Source organism: Sorex araneus, chromosome 5 (assembly GCF_027595985.1).
Source record: "Sorex araneus isolate mSorAra2 chromosome 5, mSorAra2.pri, whole genome shotgun sequence".
Lineage (NCBI taxonomy): Eukaryota > Metazoa > Chordata > Mammalia > Eulipotyphla > Soricidae > Sorex > Sorex araneus.
In genome coordinates, this window is record NC_073306.1 from 72,273,697 (window position 1) to 72,301,324 (window position 27,628).

Consider the following 27,628-nt stretch of genomic DNA (forward strand, 5'->3'; position numbering starts at 1 on the left):
AATCTTTTAAATGTGCCAAGTCAATAAGTCATTTAATAAAATAAAAATATGACACCTCTGGTATAGTTATTTTGAAGGTTCGCTAACATAGGGATGAAAAAGGGATTTCATCTCAATGATGACCATAGAAATATACAAATCAGTCTCCACAACTGATGAGCAATGTCATAATCATCCCCATTTTACAGATAAGGGGAAAAGAAACAGGCACTAAGGAGCTTATTCATGCTAGACTAACAGAATGTGGTGTCATTGATTTCAAACCCTAGCAGTTCGAGCAATTGATTGTCTTTTAGCAGCTTTATTGCACACCTCTCATTGCTTGAATTAAAATAAAACTAAAAATTCTGAAAATTCAGGACCACTTTCTGAAGTGAGGGTTTATCTTTAACTTTTCTTTTTTCCTTTCTAACATCAACTCTGCTTTTTGTTAAGCAAATCACTTATGATATCTGGTACCTCTAAGAACTATTTTTTTCCTGGAAACCAGAGAATTTGGCCCTCATACTACATGGAGGTACAAACAGTGACAGTAGATTACATAGAATTTCCTGTATAAACATATTTTTCATCCTTGATATGTTCCATGGTAATTGTTTAGAATGATTTTTTATTTTAGTAGGAATGGAGTTGTGGAAAGTGAGGGTTTCTTCTTAAAGTTTGATTCTCTGTTATATAGCATAGTTTTTGACACACTGCTGATATTCAATGCATCTGTCAAAATGAAATTACATGCCATAGTAAAGAAAAGCAAGCTTGAAAAGAATAATGCTAACCTGCATATTAAACAATCACTTTTATACTGAGTAAAAGTTTTCATAACAATGAAAAAAAATTGACAATTTTTTTCATTCCTCACACAAAACAGGTCAAAGATACCAAAAAGAAGAAATATACTTTTGTCATGAATGTCTCAAATCTGGATTGCTCTCACCCCCCACATAATTGGAGGCCCTCTTTCTAACTGCTTGCCCTCACCATTGTGTCCTTGTTACCTTCCTGCCATCAGCTGTACTTGGAAACACAGTGTTCCTCCCTTTTAACAAAGCCAAAAGAGCCAATTCCATATACAGCAGAATCCTACCTATGTTTTTGAATATGTTATTTTAAATATGGCTATTGATTCCACTTTGTGAAAGATATAACTCAACTCAGAAATATGCATGTAAAAATCCTGTGGCTTGCATATTTCCATCAATGCTACACTCCTATGCATATTGAGCCACACTGAACTTCTCTATTCCCTGAGACACTCTGGTTGGTCACATGACATCACCTTTGTTGGAAACACCTTTTCCACTGTTGAAATCCTGCTCTCATACTAAGACCCCACTCAACTGTTTTGTGCGACACCATTCCCAGCTGTATTCCACGGGGGACATTCATTAATTCTGCTATATTACCTTAAATCACTCATCTCCACTGTCCCACTTGTCTGCATTTATATTATTTCACAATGACTGTGTGTCTTTCCACCTAGCATGTGAGCTTTGTGTTTTAATTTATTTTTTATTTTTTTATTGCATCACTGTGAGATATACCTTTACAAATCTGTTCATGATTAAGTTTTAGTCATACAGTGTCCCAATACCCATCCCTCCACCACTGTACATTTCCCAGCACCAGTGTCCTCAGTTTCCCTCCCGTCACCTCCTCTTCCCCCGCCAAGCCTGCCTCTCTCCCTCTCTCTCTCTCTCCCTCTTTCTCTCTCTCTCTCTCTCTCTCTCTCTCTCTCTCTCTCACACACACACACACACACACACACACACACACACACACCCCTCCTTTTGGGCATTGTGGTTTGCAATACTCATACTGAAAGCTTATCAGGAATTCCCTTTACCTACCTTTAACACTCAGTTCTTGTCCAGAGTGATCACTCCCAGCTATTATTGTCATACTGGTCTTTTCTCTTTCTTACCTACCCTCCGCCCCATACACACTTGTGGTTGATTTCAACCATTGACCAGTGCACGTGAGCTTTTTATACCAGAGTACAACACAACAGTGTTTGGCAGAGAGTAGCCCTAGTGTTTATGGCACTAAGAACATTCATCAAGCCCTACTGAATAACTGATTAAAAACTTCCATCAGAAATACTACAGCAGTAAGTGCCTGAGGTGGCTCTGACCTTGTAGTGCTGGGGACCACCAGGGACAACCTGGTAGTGCTCAGAATCCTCCAGAGTCACATCTGGCAAAACTTAAAAGGCATGTGGGGCCTGGGACCAAATCTGGGTTGGATTCTAGCATTAGCCCAGCAAGTAAATTGGCTGAGTATCACCAGGAATGTGATACTCAAGTTCCCCTAAATACTTCTTGAGAGGTCCCTCTACACCAAATGAAATGCAAATTTCATAATGATTTTTCTACATTCCAAAACGGTATAAGCCTATGTTTAAACTAAACATTTTCAAAGAATAAATTCTGAACAACTTCATGCAGATGGTACAATTCTTCCTTTTATTCAATGTCTGATACATCTTGCTGGAGAGAATTTGGGGGGAGTTGAAGGATGGCACTGTTCCCTTGTCCATAGCTTCCACATGATTAAGAGCTAGAAAGTGAGGCCACTGGATGTGTGATGAGAATGAATGAATTCCGAGGGAAAGACCGAGAAAATCATATTGGTATTGGCAGCTCTTAATCCTAAAATACATTGACAAAATTTTAGTTTTCTAGTGATAGAAGAGACAGGGATTATGTGGAAGTTAAAACAACATTTACTGGAATCACATGCTAGATTCTGAACTTTACATAGACTATACCAGCTACTTTTCTTACAACACAACAGAGGGGAACCCACACTAACATACAGAAACGGAGGATTAATCATTTTTTCCAGGGGCCCTGGGTATCTTTGATGTTGTTTCTGCTGTTGTTGTTTGGGGGCCATACCCAGCAGTACTCAGGGCTTATTCCTTGTTCTTTGCTCAGAGGTCACTACTGGTGGGCTTAGGGAATCATATGGGGTGCAAGACAAATGCTCTATCCACTGTACCATTGCTCATACCCAGGCTCTGGGTAGTAAACCCAGGTCACTGGGATCTCAGGCAACTCTTATAACCACCATTTTACCTTATTAGGACTAACAACATCTGGGATTTTGCTTTATTTCTTCTAAAATTTCTGGATATGTAATACTTGGTTGTTACTTTGTTTTGTTTATTTTGAGGGCTCACGCAGCCCAACATTCAGCACTTCAGTCTGAACTCTGGGAGTACGTATCTTTTCTTTTTTATATTCAGTTTTTTGGCCACACCCGGTAGTGCTCAGGAGTTACTCTGGGTTCTGCACTCAGGAATTACTTCCTGTGGTGCTCAGGAGACCATCTAGGATACTGAGTACTGGACCCAGATGGTCTATATGCGAGGCAAGTGCCCTAGCCACTGTGCAATGGCTGGGGCCCTAAGACCATTCATTCACTGTGAGGCAGTAGTGGGATATGAGAAATACTTTTTAAAAAATACTTTTAAAAATTATTTTATTTATTTATTATTGAGACAGAGTCTCTTGCCCCTGCACCTGGCTGTATTCACCAGGGCCCCTCAGAGGGGGGCAGGTTGAGTTTCCCTCCTCGCCTGGAGCAGAGCCCCAGCAGTCAAAGACCTCCCAAACCCAGCCACAGTCATGCTCAAGGCCACTCTCCACATGCTCGGATGAGCCTCATGCATGAAGGAACCGGCATAGGAACCCAGGTGTGCAGGACCTGGGGCTGAGATCTCCAAACCTGCTCTGATTGGGACTGGGCCTCTCCACCCAGATCCCCCATTTTCCAGTAGCTTGGCAGCCACACCCACAAACTGCCCCCGTGTCATGTAATCCCATCAATGGCCAAGATCCAGACTATAAAACAACGCTACTGGAATCGCGTGGCCACATTTGCGGCTTCATAACCTCTTATAGCCTAATTCTCCCTCTTAGAGAACCTGGCAAGGTACCAAGAGCATCCTGCCCACACTGCAGAGCCTGGCAAGCTTTCCGTGGTGTATTCAATATGCCAAATACAGTAACAATGATGGGTCTCATTCCCTTACCCTGAAAGAGCCTCCAATGAGGCACTGCTGGGAAGAACGAGTAAAGAGGCTGCTAAAATCTCAGGGCTAGGACAAATGAAGACATTGCTGGCACCTGCTTGAGCAAATCGATGATCAATGGGATAACAGTGATACAGTGGTACAGTGATTTATTATTGAATCATCATGAGATAGAGCATTACAACATTGTTCTTGATTGCATTTCAATCATACAATGTTCCATCACCCATTCCTTCACCAGTGTAATTTTCCAGCACATGTCCCCAGTTTCCGTCCCACCCCTTGAAGCCACCCTCCACCCCAGCCTGCCTTTGGCAGGTACCTCTCCTCCATCTCTCCCTCCTTCCCTCCCCCCCACCTTTCTCTCATTTTAGGCATTATGGTTTGCGATATGGATGCTGAAAGGTTATCATGTATATTCCTTTAGATACTTTACCTTGTAAAACTCTAAATCTAAACTAGGTGAGAGGATCAAAGGTTACTCAGAGATAGGATGACTACTACTTGGCAACCCATTTTTTTCAGTACCAGTCTTAGAGATCTGAAACCCAATGTTACCCACAGGATTTAGAATTCTGACAATCAGTGGAATATCTTATAGGAAAGGTTTATTTGGTTTGGGGCCACACCCAGATTGTGCTCAGGGCTTACTACTGGCTCTACCCTCAGGGGGTTGTTCCTGGCAGCTTGTGAGACCATGCAGGAGACTGAATCTGGATTGGCTACGGGCTGGGCCCGCACTCCACTATCTCTCCAGACACTGTGGAATAATTTTTAAAGCAAAATATTATTTTACTTTATTACAGAGAGTAGCACTCAATTTTCTTTGTAACAAACCTCTCTTGAAGACAAAGTGACTTATATTTGTAGGAAACAAAGACCTGGCCTCACCAAGAAGTTAGTTCATAGCAGAACCAAGATTGAAAATCACCTCTTCCACTTGTTTTCAGTCTATTTCTATACATTTTTTAAGTGTCGGTAGGGTGTTCCCCTTTCACGCAGCTGATCCGTGTTCGAGTCCTCCGCCCCTCTCGGAGAGCCCGGCAAGCTATGGAGAGTATCGCGCCTGAACGGCAGAGGCTGGCAAGCTATCCGTGGTGTATTGGATATGCCAAAAACAGTAACAAATATGTCTCACGATGAGAGACGTTACCGGTGCCCACTCAAACAAATCGATGAGCAACGGGATGACAGAGGTAAGATACTGAGGAATATGATAGAGAATCCAATACTTGCAAGAATCTTCATTTTATTTTCAATGCCTTGGAATTACTTAGCCAGATGTTACAGCACCAATGGAGTCTTAAAAACCCTAGCCCTGGCATCTGATAATTAAGTATCTCGGTCAATTAAGTATCTGAAAACTGATGCAATTTCTAGCTTGTGTAGGAACAAGAAAAATTAGAACATTTTGGATCCAGAAGAGGGCCTTCATAATTTAGGGGGATATATATTCTCAAGTAGTCCGTATAATTAAGAGATGTTGTAACCAATTACCAGCTGTTCAGAGAAATAGAATACTATGACCATGAGCCAATTGCTTAACAAATGTATTCTTCCAGTATAAAAAATATCACAAAATTGGAATATGCCTTTTTTCTTTCCATACGTGCATGGTAAATGTATTTCATCATTGTTCTTTATTTGACTAAATTACTAAGAACTCAGTGCTTAAATCAAATAACCAGAACAAGCAATTTCACTTAGTAAAATTATAGTGGGAGTAAGTGGTAAGACTTCACCTTCAAAAAGGGACCTTGATAAAATGCAGAAACTTAGAAATGTTTAGGACAAGAACTCAAACTGCAAATACAAGCAATATTTGGCTGAGAAGTCTGAGGCTAAAATAAAAGTCAAGGTAATTTCTAAGAAATCTACTTGTTCTTTATGTGTAGTAAATGTTTTATAACATGTCTATTGCTTAACTTAACGAAGAATATAAACCATCATGGAATTAGATATTTATTTTTAAAATCTCTTTAATTTCTTGCTCAAATTTGAGGGGTTTTTCCTGCATTATTATATAAAAGACCTAATGACTAAAAACCAATTTGAACTGAAATACTAAGTTTTGATGGCCTACCAATTTTTAGCCTAATAATTGATATTAGAAGTTCATATTTTCATCATTTGAAAATGAATATGCTGAAATATTTTCTTTACTATATTATGTCTTATATACTCTAGACTTTTTTTGTCTGTGGGCCTGATATCTGGTGGTGTTTAGTGTTGACTCCTGACTCTGCTCTCAGGAATCACACCTGGCAGTGCTTGAGGAAAATATGTGGTGCCATGAATTAAACTGGAATTGACTGCATGAACTCAGATGGCCATCAGTGCTTCTAATTATGTTCATTATACAAAGCTATCATCTGCTGATGGATGACGTTACATGCTTCTTAAAAAACTTTCCTAATGTTATAACCAGGACACAGTATCTTTTATAAGCAAATGCTTTAATCACATTCTTCAACATTTATGTTACATGTATATCACAATTATGTTGCAAATGACTAATGTAAATCTTGTTTAGCACTAAGGTTATCTATTTATGACCTTTCTTCTTTTTAAATATTTTTTTATTTTTAAAACTTTTTTATTGAATCACCGTGAGATAGATCATTACAAAACTGTTCATGATTGCATTTCAGTCATACAATGAGCCAACACCCATCCCTCCAGCAGTGTAATTTCCCAGCACCAGTGTCTCCAGTTTCCCTCCCACCTTTTCAAGCCACCTCTCACCCTCACCTGCTGCTATGACAGGCACCTCTCTCTGTCTCTGTTTCTCTGTCTCTGTCACTGTCTCTCTCTCATTTAGGCATTTTGGTTGACAATAAAGCCACTGAAAGGTTATCATGTATACCACTTTGCCTACTTTCAACACTCAGTTCTTGTCAACAGTGATCATTTCCAAAAGTATTGTCATAATGGACCCTCTTCTTTTTTTTCACTTTTTTATTGGATCACTTTGAGATAGACACTTATAAAACTGTTCGTGATTGGATTTCAGTCACACAATATTCCAACACCCATCCCTCCACCAGCGTACATTTTCCAGTACCAGTGTCCCCAGGCTCCCTCCCTCCCCCACCCGCCACCCCCACCTGCCTCTATGGCAGGTGCTTTTCTTCTCTCTCTCTCTCTCTCCTCTCTCTCTCTCTCTCTCTCTCTCTCTCTCTCTCTCTGTCTCTCTCTCTCTTCCGCCCTCTTCCCTCCCCTTTTGCCTTTTGGGCATTGTGGTCTGCAATATTGATAATGAAAGGTTTTCAGGAAAATCCCTTTACCTATTTTTAACCCTCAGATTTTGTCCAGTGTGATCATCCCCAGCTATTATTGTCATACTGGACTCTTCTCTATCTTACCTATCCTCAGCCCCACAAACATATGTGGTAATTCCCAACCACTGACCAGTCTTCCTGGTACATTTCCCCTGGCTTGGATATTAGTTTCATACTATTTTTTAAAAATTATCATTTATATCCCACAAATAAATGCAGTATGACCTTCCTTCTTAGGTCAGATTATCCCTGATAAAGCTTGGTTCAAACATTTCTCCTGGAAAAAGATTTTTAACATTTGCATAAGTAAATCTTTGTATTGTGAATATTTATGGTTTTGCTAGAGTATATTTATCAATGCATCTCCTAGGGATGGTCTTCTACTGGCCAAACTTTGAAAACAGAAAACTAAACCAGTAATTGTACAATAAACCAATAACAATAATTATATAATTGTTAAATACTCTGAGATATTTTGAAAGTCAAAAATCAGATTCTAATTTTTATACCAATGTTTTCCAAATTTACCATACCATGGTGAAGGATATTGTATTACCATATCCCATAGGCACATGATGAATCACTGAAACAACATCCCAGTAACAACTTAGCTTAAGGATCTTAGTTTTAAGATCTACTGTCTTACTCTACAAAAGGACTAAATGCCAATATTGTTTTAGAGCATAATATGACACTTTCAAAAATAAAACTATGTCAGGATAATATATTCGTAATCTAAAAAGATTTTCAATCATTTGAGAAAAATTTTAAATTTATATAAATACATGACTTTGTATGTAAATCTATACTTAGTACCTGCATATAAATATATTGTGCATATTCTTATACATTATAAAATAAGGAAGCAAGTAACTTAGCTTTCATTTTATCTTTCATTGAAAAGAACAATTCAACTTTTTAAACTTCTATAGAACATTTTAACTTTATAAAACACAAATCTTTTTTTAAAAAATATTTTTAATTTTGCATTTATGCTATTTATTAATTTCAAAATGTATGTCATACATGCCTTAATATCCCTGCTACATGGTAGAATTTTTATTGAAAGTGCTCTGTTTCATTAAAAAAATAGTGTGTTACTTTACATAAGTACAACTTAATGGTATTAATGGCAAAGAAACTAAGAGATATGTGGGTCTGGAGTGATAGTACCAGTGATAGTACATGGATGACTGGCCTTGCAGTCATCAGTCCTTGGTTCAGTCTCCTGAGCACCTCTAGAAGTGATCTCTGAAGACAAAGCCAGGAGTAAGTCCTGAACACAGTCAGGTGTGGCCTCCCAAACAACAAACAAACAAATAAAAAAATATATGTTCCTATTGAGGTTTAGCGTGCTAATTTTTAACAATGATAACAGGTAAGTTCTTGGGGGAAAAATCTTTATGGCTGAGATAATAATATCATTTAATCAGACAGTTGACATTGTTGTTATAATCTAGGAATCTAGGAAGACGTAAAAGTGCCATTTCTAAATTTTGAATAGTGTGCCTTCCGGCTGAGAGAGGACCTGACACCAATTCTATTTACTCGACCTGACTTTAATAGCAAAGAAAGTTATCCCCAAAGTACTATTTTGTCTGCACCACAGAAGAAAATTACTGTGAAAAATATCACCTTGAAAGCTTAATTGAGAGTCAATCTATTTTGTGCTGAGAAACCTGTGTTTGTGTGTAAAAAAAAAAAAAAACAGAAACAACCATTTGATGATATATTGTAGTGTTCTTATATCAAACATTTTTATTATAATAGCTGAATAATTAGAATAATTTCACTATACAGACATCACATGCTGAAGCATGACAATGCAATGTTCACTTTTCAGGCATATTTTTGTAACATTTTCATTCATATACACATGAAGTAAGTCACACACATGAATATTATTTGAGTTGTATTTCATGTTAGGAAATGCATTGCTTTTAGGCTAATCTTCAATCCCAGAATCTTTAGCAAATCTAGTAATATTTGATGTTGAAGCATGTACTCCAGTTACTCTGCGAACCAAATAGCTCATGACCAAGAATTGTTGTCAGCCTTTGAAAGAGGAATATCAGCATTATCGGATTACGATTGTTATGTCCTTTATATTAATTGAATAGATTATAAATGACTATGAGTTATCTTACCAGTTTTCAAGTTAGCGAGTGTATAAAAATAAAGCTATATAGCTCCTCTTAGATAATACAGCCCAGTTAATGCAATACGTGTTACCTGTATATTTCTCTTCCCATGTCCCATAAAGCCATTTATGATACTGCAAATAAAATGCTGCAGAAAAAGGGGACAGTAATCTAAAGGATGCATTAAGTTGTAGTACATCATTTGGGGGTAGCACAAGACTATTATTGAAGAAATATATATTCGTTCATATGGACCCAGACAATTAATATTTTTCAGTCATGGAAATTTCAACCTAGTCTTAGAATCTCAGCAGAAAAACTGAACTTGACTCAGTAATACATTTTATCTAAGTTTTATTGTTGTGACAAAAACAAAACCAAATATACAGCAAAAACCATTTTTTATAAAACAAAATTCTCTTTTCTTGACTTTGTCCATGCATCAAGTACAACTTCAATAAAACTTAAAATTTAAAAGAGAGGAAAAGAAAGTAGTATAAGAAACAAAGTTTTGACTATTAATATATATCCAACCTTAAAATTTATTCATTATTAACATTAGCCCAAATATTTGGGTAACTAATTCAGTTCTAAAAAAAAATTCAAATTAAAGAGAATAAAAATAATCATCAGATCACAGAAACATAATTATTTGTACTTAAACATTTTATTATTAAATCCCTAGAGCCAAACAAAAGCTTAAAATAGAAATTAACATTATAGAATAGAAAGGGAAGGTATTTTAAGTCACTCTTCTAATCTATTTTCTATTATTTTTAAACATACATTAAAGAATGAATTAGTTTTATAGAAAATTAGAAATAATAAAAAATTAAAAGCTGTCCTTTTTGGTATTTTGAAAAGGTCAAGTAATGATTATATTTAGATTTAATGATAATTTTTAATGGAATGGCTTTGACATGCTTTTTTAAAAAGCATTTACACTATACCAAAGCATCTGAATTTTTTGTTTTCGTTTGGGGGCCACACCCCTCAGTCCTCAGGCTTACTACTAGCTCTGAGCTCAGGGATCACTCCTGGCAGGGATCAGGGATCACTCCTGGCAGGGACCTTTAGGGTACTAGGCATCAAACCCAAGTTTGCTGCACTCAAGGCAAGTGCCCTATCCACTGCCCTAACTCTCCAGCCCTAAAATTTTAAGTTATGACTTAAAAAATTATATAATCACATATTGGATTCAAATTAAAAGATAACTCGAGTTAAATACTTTTTTTAGTACATATAAGCCATTAACTATGATTTAGTTGTATGTGAATATTTGAGGAACATAACATTGTTTAATTTTAGGGAGAAGAATCCAAGTTTTATGTATTTATATATCACTGACATGAAAAATCTGTATAGATCTTTACATCTTATTAGAATCAGATATGTTCAACTATCTAGAAAGAAGTTACTATTTTCCATATTTCATCCTGTTAAGAATTTATCTTTATACATGCAGATAAATTAAATGCAGTAAAACAAAGTCTGTTGCTAGTAAACAATCATAATATGAATCACAATAGTTTCTTTAACAGGTTACATAAAGCAAGTAGTGATTTAATGCTGGATTTTTAAAATGAAAATTAATCTCATACTACATTCATAAATGATTTAAAGTTACTTTGTATACAATCCTGGAAGCCATTTCAATCATATACAAGTCTAGAGAGAATTGCCATCTCAGATTTGCAGAATTATTAAATACTTTTTAAATAATAAAACAAAAATATGCTTTTATTTAAGTAAATCAAAATCTCTATTTAAATCTTCTTGTCAGACTAGTAGGTTTGGGAGTTTTTCAAATGAGTTATTTTCTCTCCTTGAGGAGAAAGTGTTAGAACCATATTATCACTTCTATGTTTTAACTTGATAAATTAAAATTGTATAACAAATTTGAGGACTATTTTATACCTCTAAAACATTTCTATGAACAGTAGATACATCCATGGATTATTACTATCTCTTAGTTTCTCATTAAGGAGTAAGCAGTAACAGTACTCTGAAACTACCAGGTAGTATAAATAAATAATGAACACATGACCTTTACTCAAAACTTTATCATATTAAACTAAATCATATAAATTGGAAATGTGGGCATTAAAAGTATAGTTCTCAAAAAATCTAGAGCTAAGTTGCTAGACCAATAAAATTTGTTCATCAATTAGTTGATATTCATATTTCATTTCTATTTTTTTAACATTTTTGTGGGTTATTCCCATGAGGGTGAAGTTTTTTTACCCAAATTACACATTTATCTTTTTTGTTTGAAATTAAAATTTTACTTTTGCACAATTAAGAATATAAATGTCAAAAGTTAAAAATAAGTAACCATTTTTAAATTTAAACCAATGTAAACAAGCATTCAATAAACACATATACTTTCAGTTGATGCGCTCATGTTGAAATCATTTAAAGAAAAATTACTAAAGCTGCTCTGACAGAAGACCTTCTTGCAGATCATTTTTATAATAATATCCCAATATTCTTATGATTTATTCCAAGAAATATAACATATTTAGGAATTCATAAAATGAAGTAGGTAATAAGCACTTCAGGTTGCTCTGCAAGTGTCCCTTTTCTTTTTGTACAAAGTTCTTCTTTTGGGATACATTCATCCCAGAAAGTAATCTACTAGAACATGAATATTAGATGGTCATAAAGAATCAAAGCCTCCAGTTGTTGGGAAAGACGAGTAAGGAGAGGCTGCTAAAATCTCAGGGCTGGGAGGAATAGAGGCGTTACTGGTCCTGCTTGAGTAAATCAACGAGCAACGGGATGACAGTGATGCAGTGATAAAGAATCAGAGAGTTAGCAATAATATGGGGAGTGTAAATTCACTTCTGCCTAAATGGCCTCAGAATATGACTCTAAAGACAAAATGTATCTAACTTACAAATTTGGGTTGCCACTTATCCAACTTGAAGATTAAACCAATCCAGTTTGACTCTCAGGTCCCCTTCTGCTTTGTAGCCAGTTTTTGATTTACTGAAAAAATGCTCAGAGGACAGTGAAAGAAATTCGTAAAAACAAGTAAAACATTTACGAATTTTTCAAATCAGCATCAAGGAAAAATTATAGAGAGAAGTTTAAGAAAACTTCTGAATGGTGAGTGACTATTGCAATTTCTAAGAATTTCCATTTCAGTGATTGTGTGGATTATGTGTTTTATGGAAAACTTAAAACTTACTCATTGTTTTTGAAAAGTAAGCAAGACAAGAAAGTAAACTGTCATGAAACATGCATAATCACTTTGAACAGGAAGAAAACTTCGTATTCCGTTTTGATTTTTAAAAAATTCTCAAGGGTGTATCAGTAATGACTAATAATGCCAAGTAATAAGAATCTTCTACTGCAATAATTTAGCCTGTTTTCTATTATACAATGTGACCTCTACATTAGACAGTAATGAAAGTAGGTCACAAGACTGAAAGATTTAAAGTGTAATGCGTTGGCCTGTAAGACTGAAATGAATTTGAAATGCCAGCTCTTTTATTTCAGAAAAACAGAAATAACTATTTATCCATTGGACATATACAAATTAAATTAATTGAATAGTTTGAGATATTTAAAAAATCATATAGAAAGACTTTATTGTTGTTATCATTTTCTCTTTTTCCGCTTTTTGGATCACCCCCGGCAACGCACAGGGGTTACTCCTGGCTCATGCACTTAGGAATGACTCCTGGCGGTGCTCAGGGAACCATATGAGATGCTGGAAATCGAACCCCTGTCGGCTGTGTGCAAGGCAAACACCCTACCCGCTGTGCTATCACTCCAGCCCCTGTTGCTATCATTTTCTATTATGTAACTCCTGAGGAAAATTAAAATTAAAGTTAGTTCATGTTTATTCTTGACCCTCTAGATTGTCTTCCATTTTTGATAATAATGTGATTTTACCTGATCTTTACTGAGATATATATTATCAGAAGTACATTAATTTCCAGAGAAAAATAAAAATGATCAAGAATCAGGTTCAAATCTTTATAGCACTTTATAGTGTGCTATAGTAGTGCTAGACCTGTCTTACACTTAATCCTATCATCAAGCAACACCATTTCTAATTTTTTGTATTAAATGGCTATAATATATAATAAATAAGTTATCAGATTATTAATGCTCCAAGTCAAAAGATGTGTTTTATAGAAAATAATTTAATACTGTAATGGAATCTTCAAGATCAATTGTTTTATATACTCTGCAGCAAAAATAACATTTCTAGTAGGAATTAATTATAAACCTAGCAAATTCTAATCAACATACTTTTGTGAACAATTTTAACATACTTTATTATATTTCAGAAATATTATCTTATATCAGTTATGCTAATTATTTCACATTTCTAATAAATATATATCATTATGTGCATTGTGTATTATTTCACATATATCTATGTCATATATACATAAAACAGCACTTAATGGCCACTTTGCATGTTAAAATTAGGGGGATAAATTGATAATATGTATAACCCATATGATCTCTCCATCTGTTACACAAATGGTCATATCAGGATGTAAACAAAACACTGGAGCGAGTCATTCCAGGTGAATTGTATTTAAAATTGTAGGTTGGTGTTCTCATGAAGAACTGTGTACTTCCTGGTAGCAAATACCTAAAAAATAATATTTTAAAATTAGACTTTTTAAACAAATCAGTATTACATTTTATTAAAGAATTATTTGTAGATGCTACATTAGAAATGAAATAGAGCCAGAGATAGTACAGTGCGTGGAGTGCTTGCCTTACACACTGCTTACCCAGGTTCAGTCCCTGGTACCCATGTTCAGTCCTCCACGTACTGCCATGAGTGCAGAGTTGGGAATAAGCCCCATGAACAGTGGATGTGCCCCCAAAACCACACACACAGAACAGTGACACAGTAGTTGGACCCAAGATATAGTTCAGCAGGTCAGGCAATTGCCTTGCATGCTACTAACTCGTATTTGATCCTCTGAACCAGAGATGGTGCCCTGAGCCCTACTAAGAGTGATCCCTTAGGACAGAGCCAGGCCCTGAGCAAAGCTGGGTGTGGCCCCCAAATGAACAAATTTTAAAAAAGAAAAGATAATAAAAAGAAAAGATAATGCCTTATACATAAAAACCTCCTGTCTCAGATTGAATAGGGAAGTAGACAGGGTCACAGGACTTTTAGAGTTGAGTAATATATGGTATTAGTATGGTAATGTAAGGCATATAATATTAGTAGCCCCAGTCTTTCCAAAAAAGAGGTATTGTCTCCAAATGCTAGGAAACTGTTTCACCTGAACTTGGAATTCATCATGAATCTCTATAATTAATAAGTGAATTCAGTCAGATACTCTTTTAAACATGTGAGAAAAATTTGGCTGGTCTCATAACCAATAAGTATGTCACGAATGTTAGAATCGGTTATGATCAATGAATAACCAAAAATAAAAGTTAAAAATTAACATTCTTAGGTTATGCCTGTTATATTCTTTAACCACAGGGTGCTTATTATTTCACATATCATCAAAAAACAATCCTGATTAAAGATTGAACATAATTCCCACAGATATATGAGGTAAGAGTATATTTTCAAGATTTTTGGTTGATAATATGAAATGTATACTATACACATATAACATCTTCATTTGTAACAAATCAGATTTCATGTCAATTGATGGAAGATTTGGAAAAACTTTGTTACTTTTGTTTTTTTTTTCAAGCTCTGGTTATTAGAAATTACCATCAGACAGGCCATTATCTGTGTAATCTAATTTCCTTGGAAAAAAAACCTTATTAACATTAGACTGGTCCAAACTATATGTCTAGTTAAATTAATAAAAAATTCACATCAATAAATAAAAGTAAATATTACTATTAAAAGTTAAAAGACATACTATAATGTCAGGACGAAAATATCTATAAAGAATTTTAGGTGTAGAACTAAAAACAGGTCATTTGTAATTAGCTTAAGAGTAGTCATGAAAAATTAACAATGGTAGAATATCAATTTATTGTTTTTATCTGATGAAAGATTATTCTAATGCCGGCATCATGTTTCATAGATACATGAAGAAACTGATGACCAAGAGCACTCTTAGCTACACATTATATATTATTGTATATAAATAATACTTATAACTACTCTATACCTCAATGGCCAATTAAATTTATAGTTATATGATATAAATTTCATAGACCATGAATTCATTATGATGAAAATGCTTACAGCATTCAGATTAAAATGGTAATATAATCTATAATATTCAAAAACATATTTTCCTCCTGAACAATCTGATTATATATCCTAAATCTCTTGCTTAATATCACAAACTATAATTTCCCAACTCATTAAGTAATAAAACATTAAAATAATATACAAGCCAAATTAAATCAAAATTGTACAATAGGTGACAAATGATAAAAGAATTTCTTACATTATAAATTTTAAAATTATTTTTTAAATTTAGCTTGGGTAATTTATATGAATCATTGTCAGGAGAGAGTGTACTTATAGTGATTGATAACTTCTGACATGTAAAGACCATCTTTCCTATTTAGAAAAAAGGTGCTAAAATTTAAAACTCATTGTTTGATTAAAGCCCATAGCTCTGTTTTATATTAGTTGAGCTTTATTGTATCTTCCATTAAATTGCATGCTGATTATACTAATAATTACCACAATAAACAGTAACTTCTATCAGCTTTCAATTGAAGTATTCCCTAGAAAAAGTTATTATTGAATAATATTCTTAAGTCCTTTGAGTTAGAGATATCCATCTACCAGTTGAACAAATTAAAACACAAATATTATGGCTATATGGTGGCATATTCGATATGCCAAAAACAGTAACAGTCTCACAATGGAGATGTAACTGGTGCCCGCTCAAGCAAATCGATGAGCAATGGATGACAGTGATAGAGTGATCATGGCTATAGCTAACTTATTCTACTTTATTTAACAATATTGAATATTTAAGTAATAAGATCTATGTGTCTGGCACCATTTTTATCGCGTATAAATTAATTTAGTCTTTGTAATAATTTTATACAAGATATATTATTGAAGATTCTATTTTACAAAGAATTAATGAACATGCAAGGTGATTTATATGGCTTGCCTACATAAGTGACCATTTGAATAGCCACTTCAAGTATTTGAAACTGCTTCACATAGTGCTCCTCACAACTATAGTATGTTGTTCATTCTGTTTATGAATTTCAATTTTTATTATAAATATGATTTACTCTTTTTTTAGAAATATGAATTCTAAAATAATCATACAAGTATAAAATATTCTGAACTTTTTTTTTTTTGCTTTTTGGGTCACACCTGGTGATGCACAGGGGTTACTCCTGGCTCTGCACTCAGGAATCACCTCTACTGGTGCTCAGGGGATTATATGGGATGCTGGAAATCGAACCCCGTCGGCCACATGCAAGGCAAACACTCTACCCGCTGTGCTATTGCTCCAGCCCCATATTCTGAACTTTTTAATAGAAAAACTGATAAAACAAAAGGTAAAAGTCCATCTTTTTAAAAAGGTCATCTTAAAAATGAAGCTTTTTAAGACCTAAAAAAAAAAATTCAGTATGCACTAAAAAATGGTGTGAAATTACATAGAAAGAAACACTTTTCTTTCCTAAAGCAAGTACTGTGAGATATTTTAAAGCATTATAGGAAACCACAAAGGATTATTTGCTTTAACATTTCCATTAATATCTCTGGGGAGATCCCACACTAGCTAAATATCATAGATTACTTTTGAAATGTTCTTTGCAATAAAGTCAAATAATACAATTTGGGCTTTTTAGTAGGAAGAATATCTCTAGGAATTGGATTTATAGACTCTATCTAAAGAGGTTGTGTAAAGTACCAGAAAATGTGAAAAGTTTTACTTTTATTCTGGTATACTTTTAAGATACAGCTATCAAGCCAGCTAGCTAACTAGCTAGCTAATTTTACTAATTTGAGCCAAGTAGAAATATCTGAGTAGCCTATTTGCATTACACACATGTTCACTCTTCTCTGAGGCTAGCTATGTACTTCTTTATATATCAATCTATGAAGACCTTAAACATTGTCTAAATCCTACTTCATGTAGATTGGTTGGACTGCCAGGTACTGACGTACTGATGACCATAGACAATCTCCAGACTGGCAAGCAATGAGCCTAAAAACTTAAATTACACCCACCTTCTGAGCTCCCTTGCAAATCAAAAAAGATCAAGACCTCTAAGCCCCCAGAATAAATTCAGCCTCAAGGTTTGGAGAACCAGGGGATTAAAAGTGCTGTAATATTTGTCCTGTATTTTAAAAATCACTTTGTTGTGGTAAAAATATGAGTGTAACATAAAACTTGCTAGTTTCTCACCTTAAAGTACATAATACTGGCTTGGTAATCTTTATCACAATCTATCTTCAGAGCTTTGTCATTATTTCCAACAGGAACTTTGCCCCCATTAAATACTTCATCCCCATTTCTTCAGACCAATACCTAGTAATATCACTGTCACTGTCACTGTCATCCCGTTGGTCATTGATTTGCTCGAGCTGGCACCAGTAACGTCTCCATCGTGAGACTTGTTACTGTTTTTGGCAAATCTAATATGCCACGGGTAGCTTGCCAGGATCTGCCATGCAGGCGAGATACTCTCGGTAGCTTGCCGGGCTCTCCAATAGAGGCAGAAGGAATCGAACCCGGGTCAGCCGCGTGGAAGGCAAATGCCCGACCGCTGTGCTATTATCGCTCCAGCATCAATTTTACTTATTTTTATGTGTTTATAGATACTTCAGATTACTAGCATTGTATTTGATTCTTTTGTGTCTGGCTTATTAAATTATTGTATTTTAAAAGATTTTTTTATGTTGCAGTATATACCAAAATTCCATTATATTGTATATAATGGATATAGATAGCATTATTCTTAATTCATTCACATATATACTATGGTCATCTGCTGATGGGCTTGGCTTGTTCTCTTTTTTTGCTACTATAAATAATGTCCCTAGGAACACAGGTGTACAAGTATCCATGAACCCTTATTTTTCTTTTTTTCTTTTGGGGAGGAGATTCTATAATAAGAAGCAGAATTGCTGAGCTGTATCACAATATTTAATTTTTTGAGGAAACAGGATTTTTTTTGTCAAACTGTTTTCCCGCCAGCCACACCATTTTACATATCAGCTTTGAATAAGAGGTATGACTTATTTTAATGTCCTCACCAATACTTTATATTTTGCAAGTTTTAATAATAGCAATCCAAATGCATTCACACTGTCCTGTAGTTTTGACTTTGGTTCTGAGTTGGGGAGCAGGAGATGCCTAGTTTTGTGTCTTCCTATTGTCACATGTTTACATGAAAGAGTCCCTAAATCCTCAATGATCTTATCAGTGAAAAGTCTAAAGGTTTCTGGCATGCTTGGCTCACAGAGCATTCAAGCACCGAAACAGAGCACTTAGATGAAACAGTATTACCTAGGAACTGGGGCCCATTACAAACTATATAAGCAAATGTACAGTTTGACAAGTATTATAGAGTACTGTCACTGTCATTGTCACTGTCATCCCGTTACTCATCAATTTGTTCGAGCGGGCACCAGTAACATCCTTTGATTGTGAGACTTATTTGTTACTGTTTTTGGCACATCCAATATGCCAGGCTCTGCCGGATGGGCACGATACTCTCGGTAGCTTGCCAGGCTCTCCGAGAGGGGCGGAAGAATCGAACACGATTGGCCACGTGAAAGGCAAATGCCCTACCGCTGTGCTATCGCTCCAGCCCATTATAGAGTATTAGTTTTAATAATTGTTAGCCAGATTAAATGGACATTCCTAGTACCCCAAAACCCTTGTGTAGCACTTCTCTCCCCATAAACTTAACCATCATTCTGACTTTCACAGTAACTACTTCTATGCTTGCCCTACACATAGATATTTTACAAATATCATAATATGAATTTGCCTGTTTTTCACTTTTTGAAAGGGTGGGCAGGGGTGGGCCACACACAGTGGTGCTTGGGAGTCACTCCTGCATTGTGCTCAGGGATCACTCGAGGTAATGCTCAGGGGTCCCAGGTACCTGGGACTGACCCCTGGAAATCATCTCCAAAATAGAAATGTTTTTCCTTAGAATTTGTAAGAGTTCTTAAATAGTCTATATGAAAGTCAGTTAGAGGTTATATAGGTTGCAAATATCTCCTTCCATTCTATGGTTTGCTTTATCACTCAGCGAGAAATTATTATGCATATGGTTTATTAATACTGATCTAGTAAATTCACTTTCCATTTCTGATATGTACTTTTTTTTCCTATTTTTTTATCTTTGCATTCCTAATCGACATAAAATATCTTATATTATTATCTTCTGGGTGGAGAAAGAAGACTCCATCCAGATCCCCCATTTTCCGGTAATTTGGCAGCCACACCCACAAACTTCCCCTGGCACCATATAATCCTATCAATGGCCAAGATCCAGAAAATATAAAACAACGCTCCTTGAAAGCGCGTGGCCTCTTGACCTCTTATAGCCTAGTTATCCCTCTCAGAGAACCTGGTGAGGTACCGAGAGCATCCTGCCCCCACTGCAGAGCCTGGCAAGCTCTCTGTTGTGTATTCGATATGCCAAATACAATAACAATGATGGGTCTCATTCCCCTTACCCTGAAAGAACCTCCAATGCAGCACCACTGTGAAGAACGTAAAGAGAGGCTGCTAAAATATTAGGGCTAGAACGAATGGAGATGTTACTGGCATCCGCTCAAGCAAATCAATGATCAATGGGATGACAGTGATACAGTGATACAGTGATGTTATCTTCTGAAATAGTTTAGTCTCACATCTATGTATTTAGTTCACTGGAAATAATTTTTATGTATGATGTAGGTAAAGTTCCTTTTTATTATTCAGAAACCTAATTGACCCAGCACTATTTACTCAGACAAATCTCCTATTTCCATAAGTAATAAGCTAAATATATCTATAAATCAAGTCTTAATGTATGACTCATCTATTAATGACTTTTCTGAATTGTTGCATTGACCTTTTTTGCTTATCCTGTAGAATTCTTACACTGTCTTAAATCACTTTAGTTTTATTACAAGTCCTAGTACGTTGTAGTTAATAAATCCTATCATTTTATTACTCTATTTCAAGTGTCTTTTCTATTTGTTAACCTTTGCTTATATGTATAGATGTTATGAAAAACCTTGGTCAAATACTGTACTCCAAACTAACTTCTGGAATTTGTTAGGATTACATGAGCTTACAGATATAGCACCATTAGGACATAAATATTGACATATTGATAACACTGATTCCAATGATAAATAAGGAAAATCTTTTCGTTACCTATTTTACACATTTTATTACTTTCATTCCTAACAATTATTTTTGATGTTACAACAAACACCTAAAGTTTCATACCCTAATTATTTTTATTGACATAGAAAAAAAATTTTTTTAATTCTCAATACTGAGTACATGAAGCTAACTATTTACAGAACAGTATATATATACATATACATATATATATTTAGAGATTAAGGAACAAAATTACATTTGAGAGTATATAAAGCTTTAGTTCTTTCAAAACTGATGCCTTTTATATTTAAACCTTTTTTCACTAAACCAACCAGGTTTGCTTCAATACCAAAAAGAAGTGATAATACAGATAATCTTGTGCTACTTCCTATCTAAAAGGGAAAGTCTTCAACACTTTACCATTAGGTATACTTGTTACCGGTTTTGGGGTATTTATCCTTTGTCATGTTAAGAAATTTTTCTTTTGCTTTCAAATTTGTTATGCACTTTTAAAAACATGATTATATAAAATTTGATCAAATGACTTATTGTTAGCTTTTAAAACTATTTTTATTCAGGAGAATGGGCAGTGGTGGAGGGATGGGTACTCAAGCTGTGTATGACCAAAACATAAGCATGAGAATATGTAAATCTGTATTTGTACCCCCATGGTAATTCATTAATAAAAAGGGAAAAAAAGAAGTAAAAAAAACTCTAAAAAATGAAAATTTAAAAAATTTTTTAAAATAAAACTATTTTTATTCAACTATTATGCAACTTTCATTTGACATGATATAATATCAAGTTTAAAGTTTATGGGTTCATTTTATAATATTTTACTTATACTTTTGGCATCTAGTTTTACGAGTGATATTTGTCATTATCCTTCACTATGATGTACTATCATACTATCAGTTTGAAGGAGCCTGATAAAACAAACTCAAGGCTTTTCCCTCTTCATATTCCAGATGAATTAATAGCACTGGGTAGTAGAAACATTAATCTGGGGGGTTTATTTTATTTTGTGGGAAACTTAATTATTAATTCAATTGTTTCACTAGTTAGTATTGTCAAAAGTTTCTATATCTTCTTTTGTCATTTTGATAAGATCGTGTTTTTTGAGATTTTGTTTAATAACCAAATTTATCATCCTGAAAATTTTCATAGGTTTTAATAAAAACTTTAATGATTATAGGTAGAACTTATAGGATACTTTCTGTTTGCTTTGATATTACCTATTTCTGTCATCCATCTAATAGGTTTTTTCACTTCAATTTTATTAGTTTTTTTTAGAAATGCAATTATAGACATGTTGAACATATTTATTCTGATTTTTGATTATTAATTTTGTTATCATTTCATTACTCCCTTTTTCTGTACTCGTTGGGTTAGTTTATTTTTAAAAATGCTTTCTATTGGACCACATTGATAAACACATTTATGAAGTTGATCATGATTGAATTTCAGTCGTATAATGTTCCAACAACCATCCCTTGACCCGTGCATTTTTCACACCACCAATGTTTCCCTCCCATCCTCCACCCCCATTTCACCTGCCACCATGGTAGGCTCGATATCTCTCTCTCTCTTTCTCCCTCTCTCTCTCTCTCCCTCTCTCTCTCCCTCTCTCTCTGTCTCTCTCCCTCTCTCTCTCTCTCTCTCTCTCTCTGTCTCTCTCTCTCTCTCTTCTCTCCCCACCCCCTTTTGGGCCTTATGGTTTGCAATACAGATAAATACAGATAGTGTAAGCTTATCAGGATTATCCCTTTACCTACTTTCAACACTTAGTTCCTGTCCAAATGATTATTTCCAACTATCATTGTCATGCTGGTCCCTTCTCTATCCTAACTGTCCTTTGCTCTACACACATTCTTGTGGCAAGCTTCTAAGAATTGACCAGTCCTCCTGGCTACTGTTTACCCTCCCCTTGGATATTTGTCTCATTATATATATCCCACAAATGAATGCAGTTATTCTATACCAGTCCCTTTCCTTCTGACTCATTTCACTTAGCCACTCAGCATGATACTCTTTATGTCCATTTTGGGTTTATTTTAATGTCAATTTGTCACTTCTTATCTTGGTTAATTAGCTTATTTACTTTTGTCTTTCCTCTTTTCTATATACTCATGTCTATAAGCATTCAGATGACTTAGCCACATATTGCAAGTTTTATTTGCAATATTTATATGTCGGTTTAATATATTTTCATGGGTGAATTATGATTTAGTCTTTGATTCTGTATTTTTAAGTATTTTTAAAACAGAACATGATTGTATTTCAATGTAGAACTCCTGAACAAAAACTAAACACAGTAAAATAATGGCAAAAATCATGGTATTTTATTTGCAATGCACAACAAATGGCAAGTGTATTAGTCAGAAATGAAAAAATAGAAATTTCAAACAGAAACAAATATTCTAAAAGAAATGAAAAATTACAGGAAAGTTAAGTAGCAGAAATGTATATTATTAAGGATATATAAAATTTACTAGCTGAACATTAATCAAAAAAATCACACTTTTTAGTAATATCTCATTGTCAAAGATTAAAAACACTGCTATCCCCATAGTTTTAGGAAACAAACTTATCATAAGCACTAGGAGATAATTTTGTGGGGGTTGGGGGCCCTACAGCTGGCAGAATTCAGGACTTACTCCTGACTCTGTACTCCAGGCTTACTTCTGGGGGAAATTAAATCCAGGTCAGCAGCATACAAGAAAAGCACTTTCTTCACTCTACTATCTCTTCAATGCTGGGAGACAAGATTCTAAGTGTTGCATTATCTTTCAAAAGTATTTTTGAAGGGCTTTCTAGCTATACTTTACTATTCTTAGCTTCATGCCATGTGGCCAGACAAAAGTACTCTGGGCAAGGTGGTAAGGGGAAAGTTATATAGTACAGCAGGGTGCTGCCTTACACCTGGCGATGCATGTTCAGTCCCTGGCACTCTATATTGTCCCCCAAGCTCACTAAGAGCTATTCCTGAGCACACAGTCAGAAGTAAGCCTGGAGCACTGCTGGGTGTGGCCAGAAGTTGTACCCATCTGAAAAAAAACTCTTATTGTTACAACTTTCTGAAATTAGTTGATAAATGTTTTATTATTTACTGCATGTTCATTTTTTTCACTTTGATTATGAGTTGTATTCTAAAGAAATGGGTTTACTACAATACAGGAAAGCTAAATTTCTTAATTATATTATTAAATTTTTAGTATCTGATACTTTTTTGATAATTTTAAGTGCAAAGTTTGTTCTATAGTGAATGGGTACTTTTTTCCTTGTAATTCTATCAACCTTTGCACAAATGCTTTGCACAACATTTAGAATACTGATATTTCTAGGGATTATTAGTAGTTACCAAAGCCTTCATCTTTGGTGTACCCTGAGCACCTAATAGTTTTTCTTGTAGGTTCATGAATCTGTCAAAAGCACTACTCAGAAATAACAAGTACTTACTAAAATGTACCTGATTAACTTCTTGGCGTCTTCCAGCAATTGTTCGAATATTTTGTCCAGGTTTTCTAGTTGTCATCAGAAGTATTATTCCAAATACCTAGTACTTCATTTCCAGAGGCAGAAGTTCTAACTCAGTGGTTTTAAAAAAATGTTTGAAGCCATGGGACCCCTTATGAAATAATCTTTTATGGAAGTTCAATACATAAAAGATAGACACATAGAGATGGTGATATTGAAAAATATTTGGAGACCCAAAGTTTCCCCAGATAAGCCTAGTTATAGAAAAATACTAAACTAATTTGAAAAACCCCAGCATCTTGAATACTTTATTTTTATAAAGTAGCAAACCACATGTATCTATCTGTCATCTCCATTTGCTTAGTTATGAGTCAAAATGCTTTTGAGAAATAGACATTAAACTTGGCATCAATTATTTTTCAGACAACAATGTTGAAGGCCAAGTCTCTTTTGTATAATAGGTACCATAGACTATTTATAGTCTTTAGAGAAATATCCTGAAGACTACTGCTAGATATAAATATGTCCCATGGGGGCTGGAGTGATCATATATACAGAAGAAAAGGTTCTTGACTTGTATGTGGCCATTTGATCCCTGGCACACCATCTGATCCCCAGAGTAATGTTAGGAGTGATTCCTGAGTGCAGACCCAGGAATAAACCCTGAGCACAGCTGGGTGGGGCCCCCAAACTAGTAAATAAACACATAGATAAATAAATATGAATCATAACCATTTTATTTCTAGTTTCTTCTAATTTTATATGTAAGTTACTACTTCTCCTGATAAAGTGTTTCTCTATACATCACATTTAAGTATCTTTTTATGTATATATTTTTATAACTTATGTTTATAAATTTCACTAAGTATATGCTTTGAATGAAATTTATCAATGTATTAATAAATATCAAATCAAGTGACTTCTACAAGTAAAGTAAGATGCCTTAGGAAATCAGTGTACAAAGAAAAAAAGATATGGCCAATTTTTCCCTGATTTTGAAGTAATGGCTCATTAACTTGGGTTTAAATATAAAATTATTGGGAGGAAATTGTCATCTCTCCTTAGTTTCTGTATCAACAAGCTTTCACCAAGGGGATCTTTCTGGTTTCTTACTAGAAGTGAGTTAACTGATTTGCAGGTTTAAAAGAAGGAACCACCTTAGCCCCTTTTATTCTTTTGATCTATCTGCAGAAAGGTTATGATCTTATTTTCTCTCCTACTAACACTAACAGAACTATCCAGGGTATTGTAAGTGAAAATTTGGGGTTCATCTGACTGAAAAGATGCATTAAATAGTGAAATTCATTATTAGATAAAAACAACTGAGGCATATATCTTCCACCATATCCTGTAATGTAGTGTTTCTCAGGAATGAAGTTACATTACACAATCTTCTGTCAGGCTCTCAAAAGGTTCTCAACTCTCAAAGAAAAGATGTGATTATAGACATGCACACTCCCTCCCAAATACCTTATAATCACAATACTGGGGCCATTCTGAGCATCTAGAATTAGCTTAGTGCCCCTAATTTTAGGACAAATATTCTAGTATACCAAATATCTTTAATGACAACCAGAATAAAGAAAAAAAAGGAAAGATCTGCAGCAGCTATAAAGTATAGCTTTCAGCACATAAATAACAATGCTAGGAAAAGTGAGAGTGGGCTGGAGCTGAGAAGCAGGCATCTGCAGCCCAGCAGAGTGGTGGCTGACCAAGTAGGATTCATCCCGGGGATGCAAGAATGGCTTATCATTTGCAAGTCAATCAACATAATACTCAATATTAATAAAAGAAAAGATAAAAGCCATATGATTATATTAAAAGATGCAGAGAAAGCATTTGACAAAATCCAGCACCCATGCATGAAAAAACTCTTAACATAATGGGAGTTTAAGGAACTTTCCCCAATATAGTCAAAGCCATCTACCACAGCCCATATCAAGCATTATTTTCAATGGGAAAAAGCTAAAGTCTTTCTCCTAATATCACGCACAAGACAAGACTGCCCACTCTTACCACTCCTATTCAATATAGTACTGGAAGTACTTGCCATAGAAATTAGGCAAGAAAAAGATATCAAGGGAATTCAGATAGGAAAGGAAGAAGCCAAGTTTTCACTATTTGCAGATGACATATTACAGTTAAAAAATCCACAAGAATCTACAAAAAGCAGACATGTTTAGTAAAGTGGCAGGTTACAAAATCAATACTGAAAAGTCCATGGTTTTCCTAATAGTAAAAGAATAAATAGATATTAGAAAAACAATCTCATTCACAATCATGCCTCATAAATCAAGTTCCTCAGAATCAACTTTACTATAGAGGTGAAAGACCTATATAAAGAAGACTACAAAACACTATGTCAAGAAATATAAGAGGACACAAGGAAATGGAAATACATTCCCTGCTCATAGATTGGGAGTATTAACATTGTCAAAATTTCAGTACTCCTCAAAGCATTATACAAGTCAATGCAGTCCCTATAAGGATACCCATGACATTTTCAAATAAATGGAACAAAAACTATTGAAATTCATGTGGAATTCAAGTAAACCATCAGGAACAACTAAAGCAATGCTTAAGGAAAAGAAGGTGGGAGGCATCACCTTCCCCAACTTCAAACTGTACTACAAAGCAGTAGTAATCAAAACAGCATTGTATTGGAATAAAGACAGACCTTCAGATCAATGCATTAGAATTGAGTATCTGGACACCAACCCTCAGATATATGATCACCTACTCCTTTATAGAGGAGCAAGAAATGTGAACTGGAACAAAGAAAGCCTCTTCAACAAGTGATACTGGGAAAACTGGACAGCTACATGCAAAAAAATGAACTCAGACCTCTGCCTAACACCAGGCCAAAAAGTCAGATCAAAGTGGATTAAAGATCTCAATATAAGACTTGAATCCTTAAGATACTTGGAAGAAAATGTGGACAGAACCCTCCATGACACTGAAGCTAAAGGAATCTTCAAGGATAAAACACCACTGACCAAGCAAATGGAAATAAAGATAAACAAATGGGACTACATTAAAGTAAGAAGCTTCTGCACTTTGCAAAGACAGCACACAGACTGGGAAATATTATTACTCAATACTCATCTGATAAAGGGTTAATATCAATGTTATACAGGACATGGTAGAACTTTACAAGGAAAAAACATCTAATCCCATCAAAAAAAAATGGGGAGGGGAATTGAACAGAAACTTCCTCAAAGAAGAAATCCAATTAGCCAAAACACACATGGAAAAAATTCTCTACATCACTAATCATGCAAATCAAAACAACAATGAGATATCAACTCACACAACAGAGACTGGCACACATCAAAAAGAATAAGAGGAAAATTGGGGACATTGGTGTGGTGGGAAATGTAACCTCATGGGGGGATGGGTGTTGGATGGGTATCAGGCTTA

At 34.9% G+C, this 27,628-nt stretch overlaps 1 protein-coding gene across 1 annotated transcript in view; it reads right to left on the reverse strand.

The window, feature by feature from the left end:
- Nucleotides 1-9,068: 9,068 nt before the first annotated feature.
- TTLL7 (tubulin tyrosine ligase like 7) overlaps nucleotides 9,069-27,628 on the reverse strand; it is a 171,452-nt gene continuing 152,892 nt past the window's right edge. Inside the window, exon 21 of the mRNA XM_012931648.2 lies at nucleotides 9,069-14,076. Within this exon, the coding sequence (XP_012787102.2) occupies nucleotides 13,971-14,076 (106 nt within the window). The 3' untranslated portion in view covers nucleotides 9,069-13,970. The remainder of the gene's footprint in view (nucleotides 14,077-27,628) is intronic.